The sequence below is a fragment of the Macadamia integrifolia genome, chromosome 13 (assembly GCF_013358625.1).
Source record: "Macadamia integrifolia cultivar HAES 741 chromosome 13, SCU_Mint_v3, whole genome shotgun sequence".
In the NCBI taxonomy this organism is placed as follows: Eukaryota; Viridiplantae; Streptophyta; class Magnoliopsida; order Proteales; family Proteaceae; genus Macadamia; species Macadamia integrifolia.
Window position 1 is genome coordinate 21,757,710 of NC_056569.1, and position 25,905 is coordinate 21,783,614.

The 25,905-nt window shown below is 37.8% G+C and overlaps 2 protein-coding genes across 6 annotated transcripts; both read right to left on the reverse strand.

The window, feature by feature from the left end:
• Window positions 1–10,411: 10,411 nt before the first annotated feature.
• On the reverse strand, window positions 10,412–12,091 carry LOC122058861 (zinc finger A20 and AN1 domain-containing stress-associated protein 1-like). The gene is made up of 2 exons (XM_042621559.1): window positions 11,921–12,091; window positions 10,412–11,369 (listed from the first exon to the last, which is right to left on the reverse strand). The coding sequence occupies exon 2, from the start codon at window positions 11,355–11,357 to the stop codon at window positions 10,773–10,775; it is 585 nt and encodes a 194-aa protein (XP_042477493.1). The 5' UTR covers window positions 11,358–11,369; window positions 11,921–12,091; the 3' UTR covers window positions 10,412–10,772.
• A 10,077-nt stretch (window positions 12,092–22,168) lies between these two features.
• On the reverse strand, window positions 22,169–25,393 carry LOC122059420. Of its 5 annotated transcripts, XR_006134038.1 has the most exons (6): window positions 25,039–25,393; window positions 24,849–24,922; window positions 24,030–24,092; window positions 23,833–23,901; window positions 22,661–22,841; window positions 22,169–22,539 (listed from the first exon to the last, which is right to left on the reverse strand). XR_006134038.1 is itself a non-coding variant. In XM_042622193.1 (5 exons), exons 1-5 carry the CDS (start codon window positions 25,088–25,090, stop codon window positions 22,734–22,736), a joined length of 366 nt encoding a protein of 121 aa, XP_042478127.1. In that variant the 5' UTR covers window positions 25,091–25,393; the 3' UTR covers window positions 22,169–22,733. The 5 variants fall into 5 exon arrangements, 3 of the variants coding, with proteins under 3 accessions (XP_042478127.1, XP_042478130.1, XP_042478129.1); XM_042622193.1 differs by having other exon boundaries at window positions 22,169–22,841; XM_042622196.1 differs by having other exon boundaries at window positions 22,169–22,841; window positions 24,844–24,922.
• Between the last annotated feature and the right edge of the window lie 512 nt (window positions 25,394–25,905).

A 25,905-nucleotide genomic window follows, 5' to 3' on the forward strand; every position in this document is an offset into this window, starting at 1 on the left:
AGAGGTGGGTTCATCAAGATGGATGGTACACGTCTCCCAAACCGTATCTAAAGTGAACTATTTCCCTTTCTATCTTGTTAATTCAGACAGCTGGTAGTTTTGGACCATTCACACATGAACATAAAAAAGAAGAAAAGAAAAAGAAGAGAGAATTAAATCAAGGTCTAGGTTGGTCTCTCATTAACTTTGGTGGAATAGAGTTTAAATTGTTATTATAATTCTATAATATGATAATTCAGATGAGATGAGGTTAAAATTTTGTGAACGAGAAGACTTGGGGCCTGTTTGATAATGTTTCTGCCGTTTCTATTTCAAGAAACGGTAAAAACATAAATTTTCGTTTCTAGAAACAGAAACGGAATTGAAGGTATTTGATAAGTCATGTTTATAGAAGTCGATAGTAACCAGTGAAAGAATGACCACGAGTCGTTTTCAGAACTTGTTTTGAACCATAAATAGGTAGAAATTTCAATTTCTATTTTTGAAAACAAGTTAAACGAAACAGTTTTACCAAACGCTTTTTGTTCCATTTCTGCCGTTTCTGAACATAGAAATGGCAGAAACGCGTTTCTTGAAACATTATCAAACGGGCCCTTGGGATACCCTATTAACATATTAAATTTTCAACACAGGTGAAATTGTTGAATATGGAACGATAAGGGTTATATGAATATACATGGAAGGATATTTCATTACATCAAAGTATAAATTATAGAATTTGAACCTAGAATTTGATACAACTGGATCTTCTATATCAGTTTTCTTAACGATAGAATGAGAAACATGGTCACAAGTACATTGTCAATGGAAGGTTTGATTTATTGTAGAAGCATAATTTTTTTTTTGGGGGGGGGGGAAATCACATGATTACCCACTTGTGGTTTTCCTTTTACAAAATTTCTCGCTACTCGCTCAATGTTTCAGATAACAAAAATACCCAAAATAGGTTTGGGTTTACAAAATTGTCCACCCAAAGTTTCAATTAACAAAAATACCCAAAATTAGGCTTTAGTTTACAAAACTACCCAAAACAGTGATTCTCCTTCATCTTCCACATACAACCAGGTATTATTGTTAACTGAAACTTTGAGTGGGTAGTTTTGTAAACCAAAACCTAAATTTCAGTGTTTTTGTTAACTAAAATATTGAGTGAGTAGTTTTGTAAACATAAACTTGATTTTGGGTATTTTTGTTTACTAAAACATTGAGTGAGTAATTTTATAAAAGGAAACCCAAAAGTGGGTAATCATGTAATTTTCTCCTTCTTTTTTTCTTTTGACAGTGATAGAGGAGGGGATAAGGGAAGGTAGTCTGATCTACCAATGGCAGGGCTCATGGATGGGTTTTCCCCTTCTCACTTTGCCTTGTCTCAAAAAATTCAAAGTTTCTTAAACAAATGGCCTTCTAGATGCCTAGTGTTCTTATAAACAAAATAGAATTAAAGTAGGGTAAAAATATAGGTAGAGGTTTCCCATTAAAAAAGTGTGCTAATGAGGAGGTGGTTGAGAGATGGATTTGTTCACTAAGAATACACATTTTGTATGTTGAGAGAGCGTCAGAGTGAACTCCAAACCTCATCATTATATGAGAGAACATGAAAGGAAATCTTCACATTTCCTTAAAATATAACATATAATACCAATGGTTTTTTCCCCTTTTTGTAGGGAACATAAGATGTAATAGTGATGAGATGAGAATGAGAGATGTGAAAGTCCAGCTGCAAGTACCTCTCTTTCTATTGAATGAGTGGCCATCTTTTGTCACCATTAAAGTTTCTGGTAGCTTCAACCCGTACTTGCTCTAAGGCTACTTTCTTATGAAGCAACTATTCTATTCCACCTTATTGATCGAGACACTGATAAACTGCAACCAACTGATTATGAGTTTTTAATACTTCCAATATATGCTTTGCAGTAGAACAATCATCCACATTAAAGTGTTTACATTGGTTCTCTCTCTCTCTCTCTCTCTCTCTCTCTCTCTCTCTCTCTCTCTCTAGAATGTGAATAAAAGGCTGCTATAAGAACGTCACTCAGTAACCTTCATATACCAAAAGGTAACAAATATAGATGGAAAAAAATTCTCTTCCACCGTCAGGTAAGGAAAACCCACGGTCTGATTGTCATTATTACTTTCCTTACTAGTTGAAGGTTCAGACTTCTCTTCTCTCATTTATAATACCCATTTCATCCCTATTAATGCCAACAGTGAAAGAAAACTACACCTAATATTTTTTGCTGACAAGGAACTCTTTGCCCAGTTTTACAGTTCAGGTCCAAGGGTAAACCTCGATTACATGCAATCATACCTAACCCATGTAACAGATCAGTTGTTAGGAGACTCGAACTAAAGACGTCAAACACACAATGCCTTTGAACCAATGGAGCTACACCCGAGGTGTTACTGCCCCCATTATTGTCAAGAAGAATGAAAAAATATGAGACAATAGGGAGGAGAAGCATTAGTGAAAAAACTTGGGCCGCGCAAGCCCATGGCCCGATCAGCCAGGTCTGATTCAATTTTGATACAACTTAACATTAGGCTATGTTTGATTGTAAGGGAAGTGAAATTTTCATACTTAAAAAAGAAATATATGTCATCATTATCCATGTGATTTTAACATTAACTTCAAATCATTCCATATTTGGTTATAAGATTTCACTTTACTTTGCATTCAAAACCCTTTTGCTTTAATATGTAAAATAAAAAATACATGTAAAATACATTATTACTAAATATGGTTAAAAAATTAAGTAGTTTATATAGTTATATGGGGTAATGACCATAAACATTTTTTTTTAAAGTACAAAAATTTTACTTCCCTTCCCTTTAAGTTTCCATTGCAACCAACCGGAGCTTTACCTTTTTTTTATTAGGAAAATATAACATGCATATAAATGTTGTTGGATGGCACGCCAGCCCAAGCCCGCCTACCTGAGGCCCAGAATGTTATAGTGGACTGGGTAAAGACCGAGAATTTTCTTGGTATGAAGCCAGCCTGAGCCCAATAAATTACATGTGAGTTGAAACTTGGGATCGGTCTACCTTTGACAAACGATGAGGCAAAAGGACTGCCCCACCCCATGAAAAACTGAAATTCTATCACTGTCGATGCTTTCATGTGGATTTTCATTGGTCTTTACGCTAGCACATGAACCACACCCAGATAAAAAATTATTTTCCACATATTAATATGCTTGAAAAGAAAAGAGAGAAAAGAAAAGCAATCAGAAAAGTATAAGAGAAACATAAAAAAAAAAAAAAAAAAAAAAAAAAAAAAAAAAAAAAAAAAAAAAAAAAAAAAAAAAAAAAAAAAAAAAACCAGTCTCTGGTTGGTCAATTCATAATTAGGCTATATCAAGGTTTAAGTAAGTTGATTAGGATCAGCTTCTGTAGAACTGATTTGATTCCGATTCTTCATTACTTGAGTTTTTTTCTCTTATTTGGATCGGTGACATTTGATTAAGACCTGATTTTTCGGCTACTCTCCTGAGCGGTGACCGTCCGAGTCTTGCTCATAGCTACTTGCTACTTGGGTTATCACCCATGTACAGGCGATGATCTAACGACATCCAATGCATCTTTCTTCACGCCTTTGTCAATGCCTCTTTTTCCATGCCTTGTTGGGCACTATTAGATCGTCATCTGAACACATGGTGGTCACCCAAATATCTATGGATTAACCTGAACAATCACTGCTGAGGACGGGAGCCAGATTCGCTTTTCAACAATCCTTATCAAAAAGAGAAAAAAAAACCACTCGACTCTCTCGTTTGGTTGATCTCAGACTTCAGGACATTACTCATTAGGGTCAGGATTCAGGAAACTCGGGAATCAAGATGCCTTGCATGCTTAGGATTGGTAAGGCTTAGGCTTTAGCATGCCTGGGCCAAACTCTGACGTAGGGCGTGTTCAGCCCATCATTCTCCACCAGCAGACAGCCAAAATAGCAGCAAGGCATATATATGTGTCACTTTTTGTATGTAGGACTGTCAGTCAAGTAGATTTAATATGATAAATATGAAGGCTTCACCCCAGTCTAGAAAAAAAAAAAAAAAAAAAGCTTCACCCCATTTATTATTTTTAATTTTTAGTAGGAGAAAATTTATTTAGATAAATGACATGAAACACACAAGGTTTGAGTACAAATATTTAAACAGGGTCTTCCATAGACCAGAGAATGGTTAAATCCAATTGCTTCTCTACGAAAAAGGCTGGAGACCATGGTTTCAAGTATCAATATTATATTAGTCATATCGTAATTAATACCGATATTTGATTGATCTGAATTGATTATCCATATTGTTTTAGTGGTAAAATAGTAAAAATATACTTTTTTGAAACTCATCAATCCAATCGAATTGGTGTCAATATTCTAAAATCATGTTGTAGATACCTGATGCCTTCTCGTACATCATCCATGAATGACCAGCAAGGGTGTCAATTGATTGATTCGGTTTCGATTGGGTTGAATTGGTTTCGGTCTAGGAATGATGGAGACCAAAATAATTTGTTAAGGAACTTTAGTTTTCGGTCGGTTTTGGTTTGAAATTTTTTTTTTTTTCAATATCAGGTTCATACCAATTTAAATCGATTTATTATCAGGCTTGAACCATAATGAAATCTTACATTCATAACTTGTAGTTACAAGATTTGACGAAAATTAAATTTATGATTAAATCATGGTTTATCATTGTAAGGGGAAAAAAACTAATTTGAAACCAATGGATAACAAATTACTAAAAAGATAACTAATACTGAAATCACAAAATGAACCGAATTATCTAATCATTCATTTAACTATCCAACTAGTTTTGTATAGTGAACAAGACAATCAATGAAAGCATTATTACAATTTACAAATCAATTTCTCTATTCATAATCTCATATTCAACGATTTGTAATAATTCCTTTCAATAAAATTTTTTTTATCACTAATATTGTAAAAAATGGATAGTCAATTCACCAATTTATAATCTTATAATCAATTTATTTTTATATTGGTTTCATTCGGTTTGGTTATTGATCGGTTCAGTTTGAATCAGTTTTCAGCCGGTTCCAACATACCTCAGTTCAAAACCTATTCAATAAGGATCGATTTGGTTCGGTTCGGGTTTTTACGATCAATTTTGGTCGATTTTATCGGTTTGGGCTTGGTTTTGACACCCCTAATAACCGGCATGGATGATATCGGTATCAATACCAATCCAAATCGGATCAGATCGGTTTGTATTAGTTGGTTTTACCCTTTTTTTAGTATTAACTTTTTTACTATTTTACCCCTGAAATGATACGGATCACCTATTCAGATCAGTCAGGGATCAGGGATCGGTCTCAGCCGATACCAATCTGATATGGCCGATAACCGATACTTGAAACCATGATAACCGGTGCTGACACTCCATTGGCCGTGCCATACACCATCAGAAACAGAGTCGTTGTCTTAGGGAAATTGCTTTGAATGTATTTCAAAACCCTGAACAGCTCACTCATGGTTTGCACCCTCTTAATCAGTCGTGTACAATATCAATTAACCTTCAAACCTGATATGATACTGATTCGGATGCATATCTGCATGGTAACCCCCCTGGTTTCTTAAAAAAATTGAATTTTTTGATTATTTTACCCTCGATCCTTATGGTATTAGTGATTAACGATATTGATATAGGTGATCCAATATCAACACCAAAAACCATGATTCAAATTCATAGAGTAATAGAAAAATAATGAGATATGATATAGCGTACCATTACGAATCATACAATAGCTTCTGCAAATATCTAACCCAATTGTGATTTCACATTCTTTAAGGAAAAACTTTCCATTCATATGAACCCAAGCTGATCTGCTTTGAGCTTAGGACTCAACTCCTTTCCTTTCACAGGTGACTCTGGCTCCTAAAGTAAGGCTGAGCTGCCAAACGATTTATTAAGACCAAACTCCATTTCAATTGGCCTCTTTTGACCCAAGTCCAAACCCTTTTCCTGTTTCAGAAAGACCTATTATACGATTATAAATTAAATTTTCTTTTACCAAATTACTCGGTTACTGTTTCGATAAACAAAATTACACAATATTGACTTGGATTTTACAAAAGTACTCAATATAGTGTTCCTCCCTCAATATGCATTTCTTAGCCATTTTACCTCCACATCCCCTTCTCCGGTCACCTTCACCTGGCATTGGCCATGGCTGATCCGACACCCAAAACCCTAATTCCAACTAATTTCTATATTCTTGTGACAATTGGTTTGCTCATCCAAACAATTCTTGGAGAAGCCTTTTGAAGGTACAAAGTTTTTTGTTTGAGAGCTCCCTTGTGCCACAGAAACAGGCCGTGCGAAATAACCCCTCTGGACCTCCTTTTCTATGCATGCCTTACACTTCCTATGTCTGAGTGCAGGGGGAGCTCTAGAACAAAAAAACTCCTACCCAATTTTAAAATAGTGAATGTCATCATTAATTCATGACCATGGTCTGAGTAGCTCCGTCTAGAATATCCTATCTCATTCTAATCCAATGAGAGGTTTAGATCCTACGAATTAAGAGGTTCTCTTAAATTTGGTCATTTGCTTATATGTCATTTGAAGGACTGATCACCCCATATATATAAGTTCCCTCATGAATCTACCACCCATCATTCCCTAGGATAGGATTCCTCTTCATAGAGCCCATGGATCATAGAGTGTTCTCACAGTTGGGATAACCTCAAGACGTGTGCCCGGATCCTCCCAGACATGGGATCACTCTATGGTCCATGGGACCTATGGGGAGGATCCGGATCCCATTCCCCCCCCAAAAAAAAAAAAAAAAATACTAGGAGGCCTATCCACTGTAATTATGAGAAGTAGCAAGCATCAAGCCGTGCAGCCTCACCATAAGAAATTCCACTCGTTCCTTTTCATACATCACTCCCCCCCCCTGAACTAAGGCGAAATATCAACTTTGACCCACCACCTTTCCGAAAATATCACTCTCCTCCCTTATAAGAAAAAGATGCAATCGAACAGCCCCAACTGTTAGATTTGACTGTTAAGTCAAATTAAATATTTTTATAATCCCCAAAGTACCCTCCTAATTGTGAAATGCTCAAGATACCCTGATATTCAGCCCTAGCCCTCTTCCTCTTTCTCATAAAACACAAACAGCTCGAATTCGATTGAGTAAATCCACCAAAAACCATACCAAACCATAGATCTTATATCCGCCGCTTACTTCTTATCGAATCACATAGGAGTTTCCATAAACCCTTTTGGTGGAATTTCTCAGTAGTTGATCAATCACATCCTTCTCTGCTTGATTAGTTGATTTCTTCCTTCTTTTTTGTATTAATCTTCGTTGTCTCTTCCTTTCGTTGCGAATTTTGATTGATCGGCTTTCAGTAGGGGTGTCAACCGGTCGGTCCGGTTCGGTTTCGATCGGGCTTAATCGGGTTTGAAGACTTTCAAAGGCTACACCGTGTCCGCCCATTTAACTAATCGGGCTTAGTTATTGAGGGCATGGTACACTTTATATTCGGTCGGTCGGTCTCGGGTTATAATCGGGCCACCTTAATCGGGCTTTAGTCGGGCCTTAATCGGGCTACGGACATGTTTAATGTTAAACGGGCTTTAACCGGTTTTTAAACGGGCCCTCTTTAAAATGTGCTATTATATTCCGGCCCACTTATGCAAGCCCAAAAAAATGACAATAAATCAATAAATGATACAAAATATAACCATTATTTAAAATGTGAACATGTCTTTACTTTTTAGTTTTTATTCTTTAATTTGGGGGGTAAAATAGGTATTCTACAATCATTAAAGGGTCGGGCCAAGTCGGTGCACAATAGGCCGGTCTCGGTCGGGCGTTATTCGGTCGGGCGCCCGACGGTTCAAGTAGCAAAACCGAGACCGACCATTTATAAACGGGCCGGGCTCAAGCCCGACACGTTTAATAAACGGTCCGGGCCGGGCCGGTCTTTAAACGGTCGGTCCCGGTCGGTTTACCCAGTTCGGGCCACAAATTGACACCCCTAGCTTTCAGCACAGGCGGAGAAAAGCAGGGAGGGTAAGAGAGAGAGAGAGAGAACGAAAGATGTGCTGTGGGACGCATGGATTCGCACTACAGCGATCCAGTGGGAGGCACCTCCTCTTATTCCTCATCGGGAAGGCCAATGTTCTTGAACAATGGGGCATCTGTTCCGCACTGATTTTTGAAATTGCGTACCTTATCTACCCTTATAATGGTGTTTATAGTTTCCACTTCTCCTTTTAATTATCTTTTTCCTTTTTATAATATCGATTTCGATTCACGCAGAAGGTTCTGTATATAGATTTTCAATTTTTATTCTTTTTTTTCCCTTGAACCCTGTGTCTGGTTATGATGCGTAGATGTCAGACGCTGATATTTCTAGGGTTTTTTTTCTTCCTGTTCATGTGTGTCGAACAATGTGTTTGGGCTATTTTCAATAATATTTTGAAAGGAAAATTGAGAAAAATATGTGTGTTGATCTGTGCGTTATGGATCTGGAATCTTGAATGTATCTCAGATTTCAGATCTGTACTATTTATGAACTTTAGCCCTTCAGAAGAGCACCGATCTCTGTGACTGCACACGATGCAACGAGAAGGATGAAGCTTCTTCTCCTTCTCCTTCTGTTCGGCGACAAAGGTTGAGGGTTGTTTGTGTTTCAGCGATAGAGAAAGAGGAAGAGGGCTGAATATCAGAAGTATCTTGAGCATTTCACAATTAGGAGGATATTTTGGGGATTATAAAAAAAAATTAATTTCACTTAACAACCAAACCTAATGGTTGGGGCTATTAGATGGTATTTTTTTCTTGTAGGGCGGAAAGTGATGTTTTCAAAAAGATGGGTCAAGTTAATATTTCGCCTGAGTTTAGGGGATGAGAGTTATGTTTATGTTTACCCTTCATATATATATTTTTTATATTAAGGTCTTTGGACCGAGAAACATCCAAAGTGCAAGTTGCAAACGAGAAAGCAAGCTAATGAAAAGACGTAAGTCTTTATTATTATTATTCTATTTTATTTTTGTGTAAGAAGAAAAAGACTAAAGTTACACAATGTAGAAGAGGACAAGCATAAACCATGTGAACTTTGACGTAGACACAACGCCAGAATTCCTCATCAGGCTTATGAATCCCATATAACTCTACCTGTATTGGCAACTTGGCCTCTACAAAGCTTCCATCTTAAGTTCATGTACTTAATACAGGCTAAGCTCTCTAGATAGTGCTTGCATGATTTCATTTGCATATGGGTTCAAATACTACCACAACCACATCAATGCAGTTTCATTACAGGGATATCTGGGGTCGGTTGGTGGAGGAAAGGCTCTTTTTTTTATGTGATTTTCTTAAGTGGGTGAGTAATCTAGTAATATTATCATGGTTTAGGTTGGGGATTCTTGTATTTATAGGTTTTAGGGAGTTAATTTAGTTGGTGCAAGTCTTAGTGGAGTTCCCTCACAAATAATCTATACAGGCTGGTCTAAACTCACCAATTGAGAATATATATTACAAAAACTCTAGTGCAAGTGCTAGAATATATATATATATATATATATATATAATTCCCCTCCAATGGACTCTATAATCAAGGATCCATTCACAATAATAACAATCATAACCTTTTCACAACTAAATGGGATCAACTACATAAATCCAATATAGAAATCAGACAATAAAGAAACACAAAAAAGAGAAATTAAAATGAAGAAAAGTGGAGATAACAGAAGGTAAAGCAGTAATGAAAGACACATCATGGGAACATCCCCTATAAGGGGTTGATAACACGGGTACTTGTCCTCCACAAAACTCTAATCTGAAGTCATACTAGAATTGAACCCTACCATATGCATATCTTTTCGTACCACTTCGTCAATAGCCATCTTAGGCCTACCCCGGCCTAAGCAAGGGCCTCCACATCCCACATCCCACATCCCACATCCCACATCCCACTATAGGTTAGCCAAGATAAATGTTTCTTGGCAATAAAAACACAAAAACCCTATCAACTGTGGGTTTTGTTGTCAATACTCAATAGGTCCCAACTTCTTTATTGTATATTGTTTGGTAAGCAACCCCATAAAGAAGCTTGATTCAACATCCAAATCTACCAAACAAGGATCTTCAATCTATGATTTATGTCTAATTGCCAATCATGAATCAACAGGTTTTTCTTTTCCACTTTCATGCATTCATTATATAAAAGTCTACTCACAATTAAAAAAAATAAAAGGAAAATAATATTCTGCTACTCCTGCTACTCTATAATTATTAAGACACCATTAATCCTGCATTCCTGCCCTATTATTATTCCACCAAAACATTTGTTTCCATTGTTAGAACTTGTTTTCTATATTTGGGTCAGCTTATAATTACTGTTTAAAGTCAAGCAAAGATATAATTTCAGCAAAAGATAATAATGAAAATAGAATAAAATAAAAGAAAGAAAGTATGGTCTGAACTGCAAACAACTCCATTATCACTCCATTATGTAATCCACTTTACCCACTCAAACCAGCCTGGAAGGATTCCTCTGATGCAGCTGAGCTGCCTATTCTCCATTCCCCCAATTTCCCATCCCAATTCCCCCTTTCCCCCTGAAAGAAAACTCTCCAAAAAGAGACCCAACTCCCAAACACAGCACAGAAACGCAACCTTTACTTTTTCATAGAACATGAACCAACCAAAGGAAAGAACAGAACACAAACTTGAAAGGACAACACCTAACAGGAAGCGATGAGTCATACTCATAAGGGGAAGTCTCAGAACCTCCGAACCTTGTCAGCTTTCACAACTGGGTTGGCTTTGGCGATGGCGTCCCGACCCATGGACTTGAAATCGAACGTGCACGCATGAACCTCTGGGTACCTGTGCTCCGAGCAGAAGGTACTGCCACACCTGCAATTGAACCCCAGAATCCCCACCCGCTTCTTACAGCTCACGCATCTCTTCTTCACGCTTGATTCCACCCCAACAACACTAGTTGCCGTGGAATTTAAAGCAGAGGAACTCTCAAACGGTGAAGATGAAGACGAAGACGATGACGATGACGGAGGAGCCAAAGAAGAAGAATGAACGAACAAGGAAGGAACTGATACTTCTTGTTGTTGTTTCTGTTGCTGTTGATGTTGCGCTGACGTTTTCGATTTTGTTGGGCTGAGAGATCTCTCGACGGCAACCTTGGCAGAAGCCGCTTGCTGTTCTTTGATGCAGAAATCCCCATAGCACTTGGAACAGAGGTTCAAAGTCGCCGGCGTCCCAAAGAAGCCACACCCATTCGCACAGGGCCGGTGACTTTCAGGAGCTTGGCATCCCGTCTCCCGATCCCAGCTCTCTTCAGAACCCATCTTCGTCTTTCTCTGATCGAAATCGAAGAAATAAAATGGGAAAAGAGAAAATCGTCGGTCACGAGTTAAAAAAAAGAAAAAAAAAAAGAAAAAAAGAAAAAACTTAAACTCCAAATTTGACAATAATACCTTCCTCCCACCTCTTCCCCAACAAAATCTCCTTTTCACTATTTAGGTAATCAGTGAATTTCAAGGGTACTTTCGTCAAACTAAAAATAGTTCTGGAACTTCCAAGAATTTGATCGAAGGAAATTCAAGAAAAGAATCGATCTCTAGAATTTTTTTCCGGTTTTTTTTCCCTTCTCCCAAGGGCGAATGTTCAAGAAACTCAATAGAACATTAAACAATCTGACCGTCCGGTGTCTACCAAACCGTTTAAATGCTGGTTCATCGGACCATCACACAACATGAACACCGGCGATCGGCCATGAAATTCACATATTACCACAGACGATCATACAGAAAGGTTCTCGAGGATTAAAAATTACAGATCTATTCAATTTCTACCAGAATTTCTCATTCATACGAAGAAGAAACAGAAATCATCGATTAGGATTCCTTACCTCTTTCGCCAAGAATTCAAGTTCTGGTTCTGCAGGATTGTCGGATCTCTCTCTCTCTCTCTTTCTGCAACACGAACAGCTGCGGAGATTGTAATTCAAGCCGAGGGGGAGGAGGGGAAGGGGGAGGGGGAAAGGCTGTAGGAATTCTGTAGACGGCCCTGTTTCCGCTTTATCGTTTCCTCCGTTTATTCTAATCTTTTCCCCTTTTTTTTTTTTTTCTTTAATTAAAAATTAATTCCATAAAAGTGACCACTAATTGCATAGAGTTTTTTATCACAAGCAACATCGTGTACCCTATGACATCCAATTTATCCGTTCAATCAGAATCTATGTTGGTGTGATTTCAATCTGACGGTGTAAAGGTGATTACTAATATGAGACCAAGTCATTGAATCACAATTCAAAAAATTATAATAAGATAAAAAGGCGAAGCGGCGCACCTTCCATACCACGCTTGTTTCCGAGGCAAGCCACAACCCACAAAAAACGGTCAAACATTTTCTATTGCTATTGGGCCTATGGATTATGGGCCCCATCGTGACTGGAAAAAGGCGGCAGAGTAAAAAACACGTCAGCAGTTACCGGCAGCTGGCAGTGATCTCCCGTTGGTTTGTCTGTTTCTATTATTGGGGCCCGCAAAAGGGTTTGCCTGATCCCAGCACTGTCGTCAGCATATGTCATATATAGCATAGACTGTCAGACGCGAGTCGCCGCGTTAGGTTACTGCTGACGTGGCGATTCTAAAAATTTAACGGACGTCAATCAAGGCCGGGTCGGGTTGGGTTGAACACGGTAAGATGGGCCTGGGCTACGATTTCCTAGTCCAACACTGGGTTGGGCTAAGGGACCCGATTGCATCCCTAAAGTGGCAAGCGTATCGGGTAGAAACCGCTGGAAGGGTCGATGGTATGCGATGGTGTTGAGTTTGGAAAGAGAATCTAATCCGTTGGTCCAAAAGTGAGGAGAATAATGCATAAAGTCCCCAAGTGGACCAGGGTTTCAAGAATCAGAATCTGCCGAGTCCGATCCAGATTCTGACCCTTTATTGGTCAATGGATCAATGCTGACTTTCAAGCATTTAGGCCGATTTCAATTTAATTGAATTGAATTTGAACTAAGCTGAACCCGGCCTGGATCTCAATTTCGAGTTTAATAACCTTGAGTGGGACTCATCACTAGTGAGGATTAGATAGATGTTGGAATAGTTGATGGATCCAGTTTTGGATTGTAATTGCCAATGTTATCGTTGCTTCGTTGGTTCTCATTTAAGAACTTTCTTCTATCATTTGCGAACGTACTCTGATTGCAGGAGAATAATGAGGGGGTTCACATAGACATCAAGAAGGGTAGGGTTTTCGTATTTTTTTTATTGTCTCATTCAAATAAAGATTTTTACCGTTTCCATTTCAACTAACAATGATCTGGACCAACATATATCAAAATTCACAGTAAAACTTACCCATGTATTGATATATTTTCCTTGTAATTTTAACTACCCATCTAAATAAATCAATTTTTAACGAATCTACAAACTTTTCTATTGATTATGGGCCAATTTTGATTGTATTCAAACTTAATAGGTAGTTAGATTATCCTGGCATGTATTTCTACATAAAATTTGAGCCTAACTAATCTATCATGTGGGAAATATCAGGTAGATCACTCAAGGTACCTCCCATGGTTGGTAGTTTGATCCTCTCCAACTTCCTTTTCCTCTAACTTCTTCTCAACATCTCATATACACACAGCCCAAGATCTGTGAGAGGTTTCATGTAGGGGTGTCAATGGGCATTGTCCAGCTAGGTTTTTTAAAACCTCTAACCCAATCCTAAGGTCTCTTCACTCAACCCTAGCTCAGCCCAAGCCTAACCTAACCCAGTCCTAATGGACCTTGATTGGGTTGGGCTTAGCCTAACCAGTCCAGCCTAGCCTAGTACTATTGGTTAATGTTTTATTTCTCAGTAGTGTGAGTATCATTGGTTATACTTGGTTGCCTAATTTTGATACATTGCATCGGCCAAAGAACAATGTTTTTGTATATATATGTAGATTGTGAAAAACGAAATATTTTTTGCAGACCTTTTTTCTATAAATACCCATTTATAATTATTAACATATTTATATTCTTATGTACTTAATATACATGGTTGGGTTGGGTTGGACTAAGTTGGGTTGAGACCTCAACCTAGGCCCACCCAACCTGGCCTCGGGCCTGAAATTCTCAATCCTAACCCACCCTATGAACTAAAATCTCAGCCCAGGCCTTGTACGAACTCAGGGGAAGCTAGGGTGGTTTCGGATTGACCGGGCTTTTTTGATACCTTAGTTTCATGCATGTGAGAGGTTGGAAAGGAGTTTGAGAAGATCCTAATTTCATGGTTGGAGATTGGACAAACCGAGAGTCCACTAAACTAGCTCAACTAGTATTTACTTGAGGTAAAAAATTCGTAAACGGCAATGTACCAAGAGACTTTTTTCCCAGGCATACCTTGTGTTACTTCCATGGATAAGTAGTGTAGAAAGTCTAACAATTGGATATCCTTAGCCAATTGGTAAATTCAAATTTAATTATTTTCATCCCTCCCATTTTATCATACCATATTGTGTATTTCAATGCAGCCCGGCCATTGTAGTCCCATGCACCTTCTGGGTACTCTCAAAATTTTCAACTCTTTGTTTTGTCATTTAGTAAATTCGGGCTAATATAAATTAATTGATATGTAAGAATCTTATAATCTATTTGTCTACAAAATTAAAATTTTAACCTCATTTGAACTGCCATATATGAAAAAGCTGAGTGCAACCGTGCATCAATTCGGTTTCGTATAGATTTTGCTTTCCCACATTGTCCAAACGTATCCAGTTCTACACGGAAAGGGTTCAAGCATGCCTACTGACTGGGCTCACATTAGCCCAACACTATCGAACCTGGATTTTACCAATTGCAAATTAGACTGGATCAGCCCATTGCACTTGAATCAGATGGATCATGGGTTGTGCTATCCAAATCTTTATTTTTTTTAAAAGGGTATGGTGGGGTTCAAAAGTCAAAGTGTGTTAAGGTATCGGTATTGGTATCGGTTTTTGGAGATATTGATACATATCAATTGATATCCCATACCTTGATCTATGACGGTGGAGGAGGATGGTAGTGGTTGGCAGCCTAGTGGTGAAAATGCCCTCAACCCATCATCGTTTGAGTCAGCTAGATGTGGGTTCGAGTCTTGGCATGCTCCATTATCGTCCATTGGTCCTGCGAAAGCATTACTTGTCGTACGGAGGCTTGTCCTGGGGGCTATGATCACTACCACGGAGCACCTTTCTTTCATTAAAAAAAAAAAGAAAAAAAAAAAAAAAAAGTATATGGATCTCACATAAATTATAGCATTCCCTGAGCCACCATTGGTATGGCGTGAGAAGATTCCCCCCACCACCCCTTCCCACACGCTTGCATCGTTGGCAAGCCTTCTTCATATAATAAATAGTTTGGACCACCATGTCTTATATGTAAGTAATCTAGATTGTCCCTATTTTGTTATCCTAAACTATCACTATAATAGAAGGTATTAGTAAGGTTATAACCTTGATATGATCTGATTCATGTAATTGTGGGATCAGTATGAACCAACTAGATTGGTCAGGATATCAATTGGTAGCCAAAAAAAAAAAAAAAGTAATTGTTAATCAATTTTAAATTTTTTTTCTGCAACTATTTTCATTATCTGTAGCCTTCATTGGTGATGGAACAATATGGAGGACACTTGAGAACCTTTGTTTTTAGTTGATTATATCAAACACTTGGGGACATGGATTTAGGGGATGGTATTGGTATCAGTATTGGTATCAGTATTGGTAGCTGATACCGATCTCAATCGTATTGATCTGTTTTTCCTTTGCTTTTTAAAAAAAGTACTACTTTTACTATTTTAGCCTTGAGACAGTAAGGATAACCAATTTGGATCAGTCAAGAATCGGGGATCAATCTCAATCGATATTGATCCAATACGGCCAATACGATACTGATACTTGAAACCATGCTTGGGAGTGGTGTCTGTTATGTATATCTTGAATTCTTAACCCATTTTCGATAAAATTTGTTGGCAACTTGAATGAGATTTTTTTTCCTGAGGCCTGTGATGGTAGCAGAGGGCTTAGGCCTATCGCCCTTGCAATATAGTACGACCCAATGGATTGACCCGACTTGTAAGAGTATTTATATGTTATAATGTTTCATTCGTGTAGGCAAGTGAGATTTGGGGTTTTTCATGTCAGATTTTGTGGGTGAGTATTCTTGCCGTGAGTTTGGGTATTCTTGAGAGATCTCCATTCTATTATTTCTTTTCACTTAGTGAATTATCTTCTTCTTCATCTAAAGATGTAATACACCACATCATTGTGCGAATCTCATTAAATCCTTGTGTTATCTTATGTGAATTTGTTTGTTTGATTCATATTTCTTGGTGTTTATTTTAATAAATTTTTCCCATTTCACTTCTTGAGATTGATATCCATTTATTTGATAGTGACCTTCTTAACTATTAACCCTAGAGGATTTCACATGCACGCATGTAAACATAATATCACATACTATCATACTATCATATCATACTATTATATAAAAGTATGTATTAATCTTTTTTTGGACTATTATAACCTCTTTTTTTGTTTAAATTCTATATATCCTTCATATCCTTTCCCTTTTTACCTTTTTTTTTTCCTAAATTTATGGTACCCCTTCTCAAGATATTCAACTCTTTTTTTTTTTTTTTTTTATATTGAAAATCCAATCCCGTCCTAGTATCTCTATCTCACGTCCTCCCCTTTCCCACCTGTATGATTTCTATTTCAAATGAAGTTTATTATAGAATCTCATTTGAGAAAATGCTTTCACCTTTTTTAAAATGTTCAATTAATTGATCGTCGCTCTTATTATCTTATTGCCAAAAAATAGGAAAAGACAATTACTCTGTTTCATGATTCCTTATGTTATATAGTTTGGATTATATGAAATGAAAAACCCATAGAGTTTCAACACGAAATTTAGAGGAAAAAGATTATTGTCGAGGAGAACTTATTCTTTGATCATGGATTAAGTGTTTACCAGAGGAATTCAAGTAGATTCATATAGAACAATTTAGATTATATTTTCAGAATTTGATATTTGATTAAAAGGAGTTCTATTGATCATAAAATTTACTTCACATTTTAACTTTGTTTGCACATATTATAAAGTTTTATCATACAATTTCTCTCTCTCTCTTTCTCTCTCTCACACACATACACATTTTTTTTTTTTTGGGTTAGGCTCACCGACAAACACACTCTTGTACCACATGCATTTTGTAAGTGTGGATTTTTACTAGTATATATATATATATAGAGAGAGAGAGAGAGAGAGAGAGAGAGAGAGAGAGAGAGAGAGAGAGAGAAGAGAGAGAGAGAGAGAGAGAGAGAGAGAGAGAGAGAGAGAGAGAGAGAGATATGCATTTTAGTTACAGAAAGGTGAAGGCATCTTCATCACTGTTCATTCAAATTCCTTGGAAGCTTAAAGTGGAAATTAAAACATCACTAATTTGCATTCAACTATTGGAAACATGAGAAAAAGGGATTACGATATAACAATATAATACATAGTGGACCTTCTCCTTCGTATAAGCCTTAATGGGAGCAAATATATGTAGAAAGAAGCTCTCCCTTTTACCAAATCCTTATACTGAGGTTTTCAGGGTTCAGGAATCCAACCTAATAATGATAATAAAAAATAGTAGGGCTCATAAATATAAAGATTGAATTACACTAGATCCTTCATACATAAAAAATCTTAAATTTCCCATAGAATTTCAACTTGGAAAGAAAAGACTCTTCCCTAGCTTATTAATTACTAATATTTCCTTATATAATAATATTAACTAGCTAGAACAAGAAGGAAAAAACAGAGTCCTGGAAAGCAATAGAAGAGAAGCTTAAGAAAAGGATTCCATCTGATCATCATCATCTTCTTCTTCAAGCTTCAACATGAAATTTGATTATCATGTCGTGAATGGTGGGTGTTGGAGGCAAAATCATGAATATGAGAGAGTTTCTTCTGGAGCTCAAACATCAAAGCTCTGTTCTCTTGGTGAAGGAGACTAGCCTTCTCCCTCAATTTCTCATTCTCTTGTATGATAATTCTGTTCTCCAAAAACAACTTCAAGTTCTTCATTGCCATCTCTATACCTACCACCTCTGCTGCATCTTCTGATCTTCTCCTCCTACTGTTATAAGTGTCAACTATCATTAGTAATCTTTGATGAGATCTAAATATAAAAACAGAGTCAATACAATAGCTGGAAGGCAAGGAAGAAGAACCTGATTATTAGACGATTGACTCGAACCTTGCATCTCTTATTTAGCCGTCGGCAAGCAGGAGAATTGTGGGTAGTTGTAGATTGACACATTCTTAATTGTGGGTAGTAAGAGAATATTGAAGGAGAAGAAGAAGAAGAAGAAGATTGGAGAGGGGAGAGGGGAGAGGGGAGGGTGGGAGGTGATGTAGTGGCAAAAGAACAAGTGAAGATATAAATAATAGAGGGGTGAGGGGGAGGGGCAATGAAGAGGTTAAGGACCATGGAGTCCCAAGGGGGAGAGGAGAGAAGTGAGGAGGGATAATATGATGTTTGAATCAGTCCTCGTGCGTGCAGTGTTTGTATATGGGAGGAGCCTTAGTTTGCAATGATGGCATGAGGTCTCATCATTACTTCTTACACCTCCAGCATCCCTTCACACCCCTACCCCCCCTTCATTTCCTTATCTCCATTCATGACTCATCCCCCTCTGTTTCACACACACAGAATCACAGTGGCGTTTTTGGTTATATTGGTTATGAAGAAGACACGTTGAGAATGAGAGGAATACGTACCCTTCTTGCAGGTTAATTTCAAAGTTGCCATGGGTGGTTGAAAGGAAGCAGTTACTTTTGGAATTTGGTTAATTAAGTTAGGTGATTACTATTACATAGAGCTTATAGAGGGATTTCTTTTTATGGGTTTTGGGCTGGAGAAAGCTTATCAGCTTTTCATGGATGGCTTTCTGTAGTACTCCGTATAGAAAGGGTGGTTACTTTCTTCTCTTGGACGGCCATTTGTCACACTCTCTCTCTCTCTCTCTCTCTCAAAAGTCTCAAGGCTTTTTAAATTAAAAAGAGTACTTTCTGACAAGTAAACAAACCTTTTTTAAGAAGTAATTGCAGGGCTACAGGAGTGACATAGAGGCTTTCCTAGTTTCCTGTTTGGGCCCCACTGATTGGAACTTTGAATTTGGAGGAAAAAAACCACTGGCTGCACGGTAACTTCTTAGCATGTAATTTTTCAACAAAAAAGGCCATCCTTTTCTCGAATTCCCTCCTCCCCCCCCGCCCCCTTTCTCTCTCTCTCTTCTAACATTTCCTTTGGCGGATCCTTACAGAAGCAACCCAACTCAGAAGAGGAAGTGGGCAAATACTCCTGTCCAGTTTGGGTAAGCCCAGTTTCAACTAGAACCTGAACTAGAATTGGTCCAACTTCCCATGTTCCAAGTATCCAACACAAGTTTTCTATGGAATCAGGTATACAGAATTTAAATAAAGGGTTTAACAGTAAGAATGTCTCACCTGCTACCCACTTGTGGGTTTTGGATTATGGTAATTAGAACTTCAGAAGCCAAAGGAACCAACATAAGGGAGAGAGAGAGAGAGAGAGAGAGAGAATGTGTTAGATTTCAACTTTTGTCCCTTTTCTTCTTGTAATTGAGTGGGGGAAGCCATGTTCATTTATGAGGAAAGTGAAGGTGTGAAACCCCCAAATTAGTCATTTTTGGCTTCATCTTCAGCTCTTATCTGAATTTTCATCATCATCACCATCTTCACCCTTCCTCCCAGTACTGGTCCCACACCCACACTGCCCTAACCCCTCTACCTCTCTTTCTCCCCTTCTTCCGTTAAAAGGATGATGGTGATGGAGGTGAAGACCTTGATGATGGTTTTCTGTCCATGCCCTTCACTTCAAAACAACTTTGGGTTAGCTGGCTCCACCCCTCTAGGGCCCCACCACATGTACCCCAACCTTCCCCCATAGATTTTTTCATTACAATACCTGTACATAACATAATTCTAATCTTAGGTGGGCAGAGATTGTCATGTAATGTTGCTACAACTCCCCAAAAAGATTAGGGAAACAGAAACTGCCTCTGGGTGCACACAAAATTACTTATTGTACTCATTTAAAATAAAAAAATTTCATTTATGTTGATATCCTTATGTGAACTTTCAGGAGTCTATGTAACTAGCGAACGAAACTCTTCCCCGAAAGATTTATACCATGTGGTATTTGTAGATTGAAGGTGTTGGATCTGAATTTTTTGCCTTCAAGTTGATAGGATAGAATCAGGATCCACAACCCAAGTTTAATCCCTTTTGACCGAGATTAAAGGATAATTTGATTGTTTTTGCATGGGCTACTACTCTCTGTTCAATCCTCAGCATAGAAGGTTACGACGGTACTTAGCTATGGTCCCGTATCATGAAATATATGCGTCCAGTCTATTGGCTATGATGGATCAGGGGCTATTGCTTCAGTGATGAATGATACAGCATCATCATTTGTTGAAAGAGATGATTTAGAATGGCCAGATTCCAAGGTCCTATGCACCTCTCTCTCTTTCTCTCTGTCTCTCCAAAAAAGATGTTAGATTCAACCTTCTTTGATTATTGATGAGTGCTTTTGCACTTGTGGGGTATTCCCACAGGAAGGGTGGGCTATTCACTTCTAATCTTACTTCAGCTTCACTTTTTTCATCAAATTTCTCATAATACTAAGTTTGAAGAAATGAATCTAGGGTCAAATGTTACTTTAAGGGGGCTACCCTATTGAGTCTCCTTTGCTCTGTTTTTTTCTTCTCTGCTTTAGATGCTTCCCTTCTCTGGGCAGGGATGGATCTATCTACTCCCCACCTCCTAAATCATGCCCTTTTGAACATGGAAGGGTGAACCATAAGCAGTGAGAAGACAAGGACCACTCAGCATTCATCACTCTCTCCAATTCATGTCCAACTTTCTTTCCTTCCGACTCTTCCAATCTCTTCTCCTCTTGGCTACTTAATGTAGGAGATGGGACTAAACTTTCTAGTCAACCCAGAAATGAATAACCCCATCCCTTCTCTAGTGTTACCAAGTGCCATGGGTTGTTGTACACCTTTAACGTAGCTCACATGCAGGAATCATGATGATGATGATGATGGTGATGAAGACTATTCATATACCCTCCTCTATATGGTCCACATCCTCTCCCTCTCTGCCACCCAAATTGGCCCCATGGCTTTCCTCCGCAATCGATTGCTCTGTAGATTTGGTTCCACAACCCCATCATAGGAATCACTAACTTTGAGGCAAGCCCATATTAAACCTTTGCACAAGAAGCTTCTATTGGCTTGGCTTGAATCAGATGTTAAAAAAGATTAGAATTAATATAGATAATGATATATTCAATCTAAATGAAAGCAAGTGGGTGTGCATGGAATCACCTGTAAGGGCAGGATATGTTAGAATAAGTTAGATGGTTGTACTCATTGAGGTGCCAAAAGAATTCAACCTGATAAATCATGGGCATCTTCCAGAATCCAGGATGAAGCACAGTACTGGAAGAACTCAGTAGATTAGATAATTTAATTTCATCCAATTGGGTTTATTGGCTTGTGCTTGAATCAGAAGTTAAACAAGATTAGTCGATTAATATTGGTAGTGATTACTCAAATCTAAAATGAAAGCAGGACATGTGTAAATGAAATCACCTGCAAGGGCAGGATATGTTAGATGGTTGCACTCATTGAAGACAAAAGAATTCAACCTGATAAATCATGGGCATCTTCCACAATCCAGGATGAATCACAGTATTGGAAGAACTCAGTAGATTTGATCATTTGATTTCATACAATCGGGGTTTGTTTTTTGTAGAAAAACCTGGCCTGTTTTAGAGATCATAGTGTTAATACTTTCTTATGCACCCTAGTTACAGTCAATTAGCATAAATGCCTAGATTATTTATATACGTGTTTAGTATATTGTGGCGAGACTACTAATAGATAAGTAAGCTTGGATGAGGACAAAGTGTACTTCATCATACTATGTTGATAAACATCTACAGTGTGCCCATGGAATACGTCAAAGTTCTCAGACGGACCCAACCTAAAAGACAGAAAAGGGATTCACATGCAAAATCTATTAAATTAGGCAAAAAGTTTAAAGATATTGCTAGATCACATGATGATATTAACCTTGAAAATGTATTATATTACAACCATTGGGCTAGAGTCAAATCACTATGTTGAAAAACTCATTCCCCTGCCATTGACAATCCACCTCCCATCAACTTCACATTGAAGATGATAATTTCCTTGAGCTCCAAGCATTGTGAAGTGTTTCAAAATTTGACATATCAAGCCATGCCTTGAACGAGGATCCACAACATTTTTTGAACCACAGAAATTATTAACACAGGAAATTTCTCTTTCAAGCAATACCATCCAATGAACTAAGCATTCTACTCATTAGCTCGAATTCCTATCAGCAATAAGAAAGCATCGATTTTTCCTCCATTTTCCCCTACTTCCTGCACATATATGAATGTCATAACAAATAAAAACAAATAAAAGTTCTGTAACTGAGAAACAAGAACAATAATGGTTCACTTCGTAGAGTCGACGCCTGAACAAGAACAATAATAATCTCACCTTGCACAGTGATAAGACGTAAATGGTTGAAGATTTGTCTAGCCAATAAAGCAAAAACCCATGATAATATACACTACTGAGTCCCTAACTCTCCTTCACAGGACTTGTATATACGGGGTGTAGCAAAGCTCATTGTGAAATTACCAACAACAATCAGTGCTGCTTGCAGGGCCACTAATACCTGGAATTAGTGGAGAATTATCAAATTAGTTCATACACCATCCATCTAAAATGGACGGGCATAGATAGCATACCGGCATTCGGCAAAGCTTCAATATTGGAATAGTTTTGAACAATTCAAATGTGGTGGTCAGAAAGTTGGAAGAAACTATGAATTATTCAGGTAAGGATAAAAACATATTTAATCTGATTTTAATTAAATTTCTGGGAATAATTGTAACACATTTTATATATAGAACTATATAGAATTATAGATAAACATGTATTCTACCATATTTCTGCAGCTGCATTTTTGAAAAAAATGTATACATCATTGCAATCAATTATCTATGATGCTTGAATTTTTTTACCCATCTGCACTGATATAGTGGTAAGGGACCCACTCCCTCACATTTATTTCTGGCATCAGGTTGCAATCCACATGTATTCTACCATATTTCTGCAGCTGCATTTTTTAAAAAAATGTATATATCACTGCAATCAATTATCTATGATGATTGAATTTTTTTACCCATCTGCACTGATACAGTGGTAAGGGACCCACTCCCTCACATTTATTTCTGGCATCAGGTTGCAATCCACTTCACAACGAAAAACGAGAATCATCTACAGTAGTATTTGATCTTACAAAGAGTACCCTACATGTTGCTGGATATTTAATTTGCCCATCATTTCCTGGATGTAACTTGCAGAGATTTAATGATTCTTAAATACAAAAGGGATTGCAATCGAAATAATCATAGTTACATCCCAAAAAAAAAGTCATGTTAACCACAGAGTGAGATATTTAAGTCATGAGATCACAAAGGGCCTAACCCAATTCCTGCTTTCGCATGGTCACCATAGACAGTTCTAACATTAGGCTGCTCTCAGACTCAAAAGCTGCGTATTCACATTGGACTGCCTGGCTTTTAACTATCGCACCAAATGGTGACCACTGAGAATTTAAACACTGCTTCATGTGAATTTCAAAGAATTATAAAGCTAGATACCTCAAGGGACTCGGAATTGTAAAAGAAATGGCATGTGCATGCACAAAATGCTCCACCAAGCAGGGGTACCTGTGCCATACGACTTGCATCAGGTAGAGTTCCAAAAGAAAAATTATAGAACACTAACAGCATCTTTCTCAATTTATCTTTTACTTATAACTTTTGAAAATTAATATGGTCCCTTGCTGATATGGTACCTGTGCCACGAGCCTTGTTCTTTTGTTATGTGGCAGCTCAGCTGGTACCGAAACTTTGTGAACCTACTTTCACGTCAGCCCCTAGTTATGATGCAGGTTTTATCCCAAATGCAAGAAACCATGCAAAGAAATAAAAAAGGAAAATCCAAATATAACCAAAGTTATATCCAGCCTGTCACCAAATTACAACTTTTTGCCATGAAGCCACACGTATGGATCCATGTGATAAGAGAATCCCACTACCAGTACCATCTCACTCATCAAATTTCACCCTCTGACAAGGGTGAGAATTGCCTCAAACATGAGTCCAAAGTGACAAAATTTAGAAAAAAAAGCTACAAGATTCCACTGCTATGAAATGTTGCATTTGCTTGAGAATTGCCTCAAACATGTTTGAAAATTGCCTCAAACATGCTTGCATTTGCTTCACATTTATTCTTTGGGTTTGAGGACACTAAATTGGATTGGATGTTATTGGGTGTTTGATCTTGGTAACTAGATTTGTCGTTATCTCAAGGGCTTAGCAGCTACACGATAGTTGACAACGAAAGTATAAGCACATGAAACAGCAAAAGATACTGAGTGGAAGATGGTAAAATAAAGAGCGAAGCAGTTGTTGGACATAATAAGACCAAATTAGCCGGCCATGTTTGACTTCAACTCGGAAAGAGATCAAAGAGTGAAGATATAGAAGCAGCTATTTTTCTTCAACAAATTAAGAGCAATGCCCTAGAAATTGACAAACACTTGAAATTTCACAGGAGAACTCAAAAGTAACCATCGAGTTAATGCAGTATGTGTATATCTAGCTTACCATACCCCAAGAAAGCCCTTTCCAAGATTCATTCCCAGATTTTTCTCCATATTGCCACACCAGAGCCATTGCCGAAATCCTGATTAAGAGAGAATATAAGAGATAAAGAACACAGATTTATGCACAAAAGGGAAAGGAATCAATGAAACCACAGAAAACATAAAAATCATTTAGCTAGGATATCCTAGTCCTCACCATTCGACGACACTGGAGACATGAACAGCCCAGGTAGGTTAAGAGAGAGCATTATCTGGTTCGCTGAGTTGCAAAGTGGTATCCCACAAAGGGAATACAGCAGCAGAAGCAGCTCCACCAAGTGGCTTCTAAAGGGTCTCCATTTCTACAAGAAGTGGACGACAATGGCGGAAGTTGAACTGAAGTTTGTTGGATTGACGAGATATGTGTTCGTATGGGTTGGTAAGAGGCGAAGAGTATGGGAGAGAGTAACAATGCCGCTGCTGCCATGGCCGCAAAACCAAAAGCTTCGCAGGTGGTCGGGCGCTTGGTATATTATTAGAAATTTAGAACACTAGAAGAGACAACAGAACCAGTCTCCCACAAATCAAGTTTTTTTTTTTTTTTTTTTGCTAGAAAGAAAAATTAAATATAACAGAAATAGGAAATTACATTTATTTCCCTATCAAATATTATAAAATAAATAAATTACATTTATGTCCCTATGAGAGATGGTAAGAGGAGATTTTGCGGTCATGGTTACAAAAATGGACCGTGGTCAGTAGGCGCTAGCTTAAAAAAAATAAGAGGTCTAACAAGTAGAGGCTCAAATTCGAAACCTCCCGATAAGCATAGGATTTTAGCTTATTCAAAATTTAATTATACTTTGTCGGATATTTTTTGGACAGAGAGGATTGGCACCTCATTAAATTTTTCTGCAACTAAGGCTCAATCGACAAAGGTGAAGGACATGAGGTCATTTCTAAAAAGAAGGGAGGGACACAAACTGGAGCTAGGAGCTCAACCAAATGCCCACTGCCCAACTTTTTCCCATTTTTTGTTAGCAAAAATTTTGATGATCACTTAAAAGGCCTAAACAGCTAAGCT

What these genes read in the sequence shown, in the direction of transcription:
- LOC122058861 (XM_042621559.1), bottom strand. Translation starts at nt 11,357, where the DNA reads ATGGGTTCTGAAGAGAGCTGGGATCGGGAGACGGGATGCCAAGCTCCT.
- LOC122059420 (XM_042622193.1), bottom strand. Translation starts at nt 25,090, where the DNA reads ATGCTCTCTCTTAACCTACCTGGGCTGTTCATGTCTCCAGTGTCGTCG. An exon ending in GTCTCCAGTGTCGTCGAATG is followed by an intron (nt 24,923 to 25,038) that starts GTGAGGACTAGG and finishes TCTCTTAATCAG; the next exon opens with GATTTCGGCAATGGCTCTGG. An exon ending in GAACAAGGCTCGTGGCACAG is followed by an intron (nt 23,902 to 24,029) that starts GTACCATATCAG and finishes CGTATGGCACAG; the next exon opens with GTACCCCTGCTTGGTGGAGC.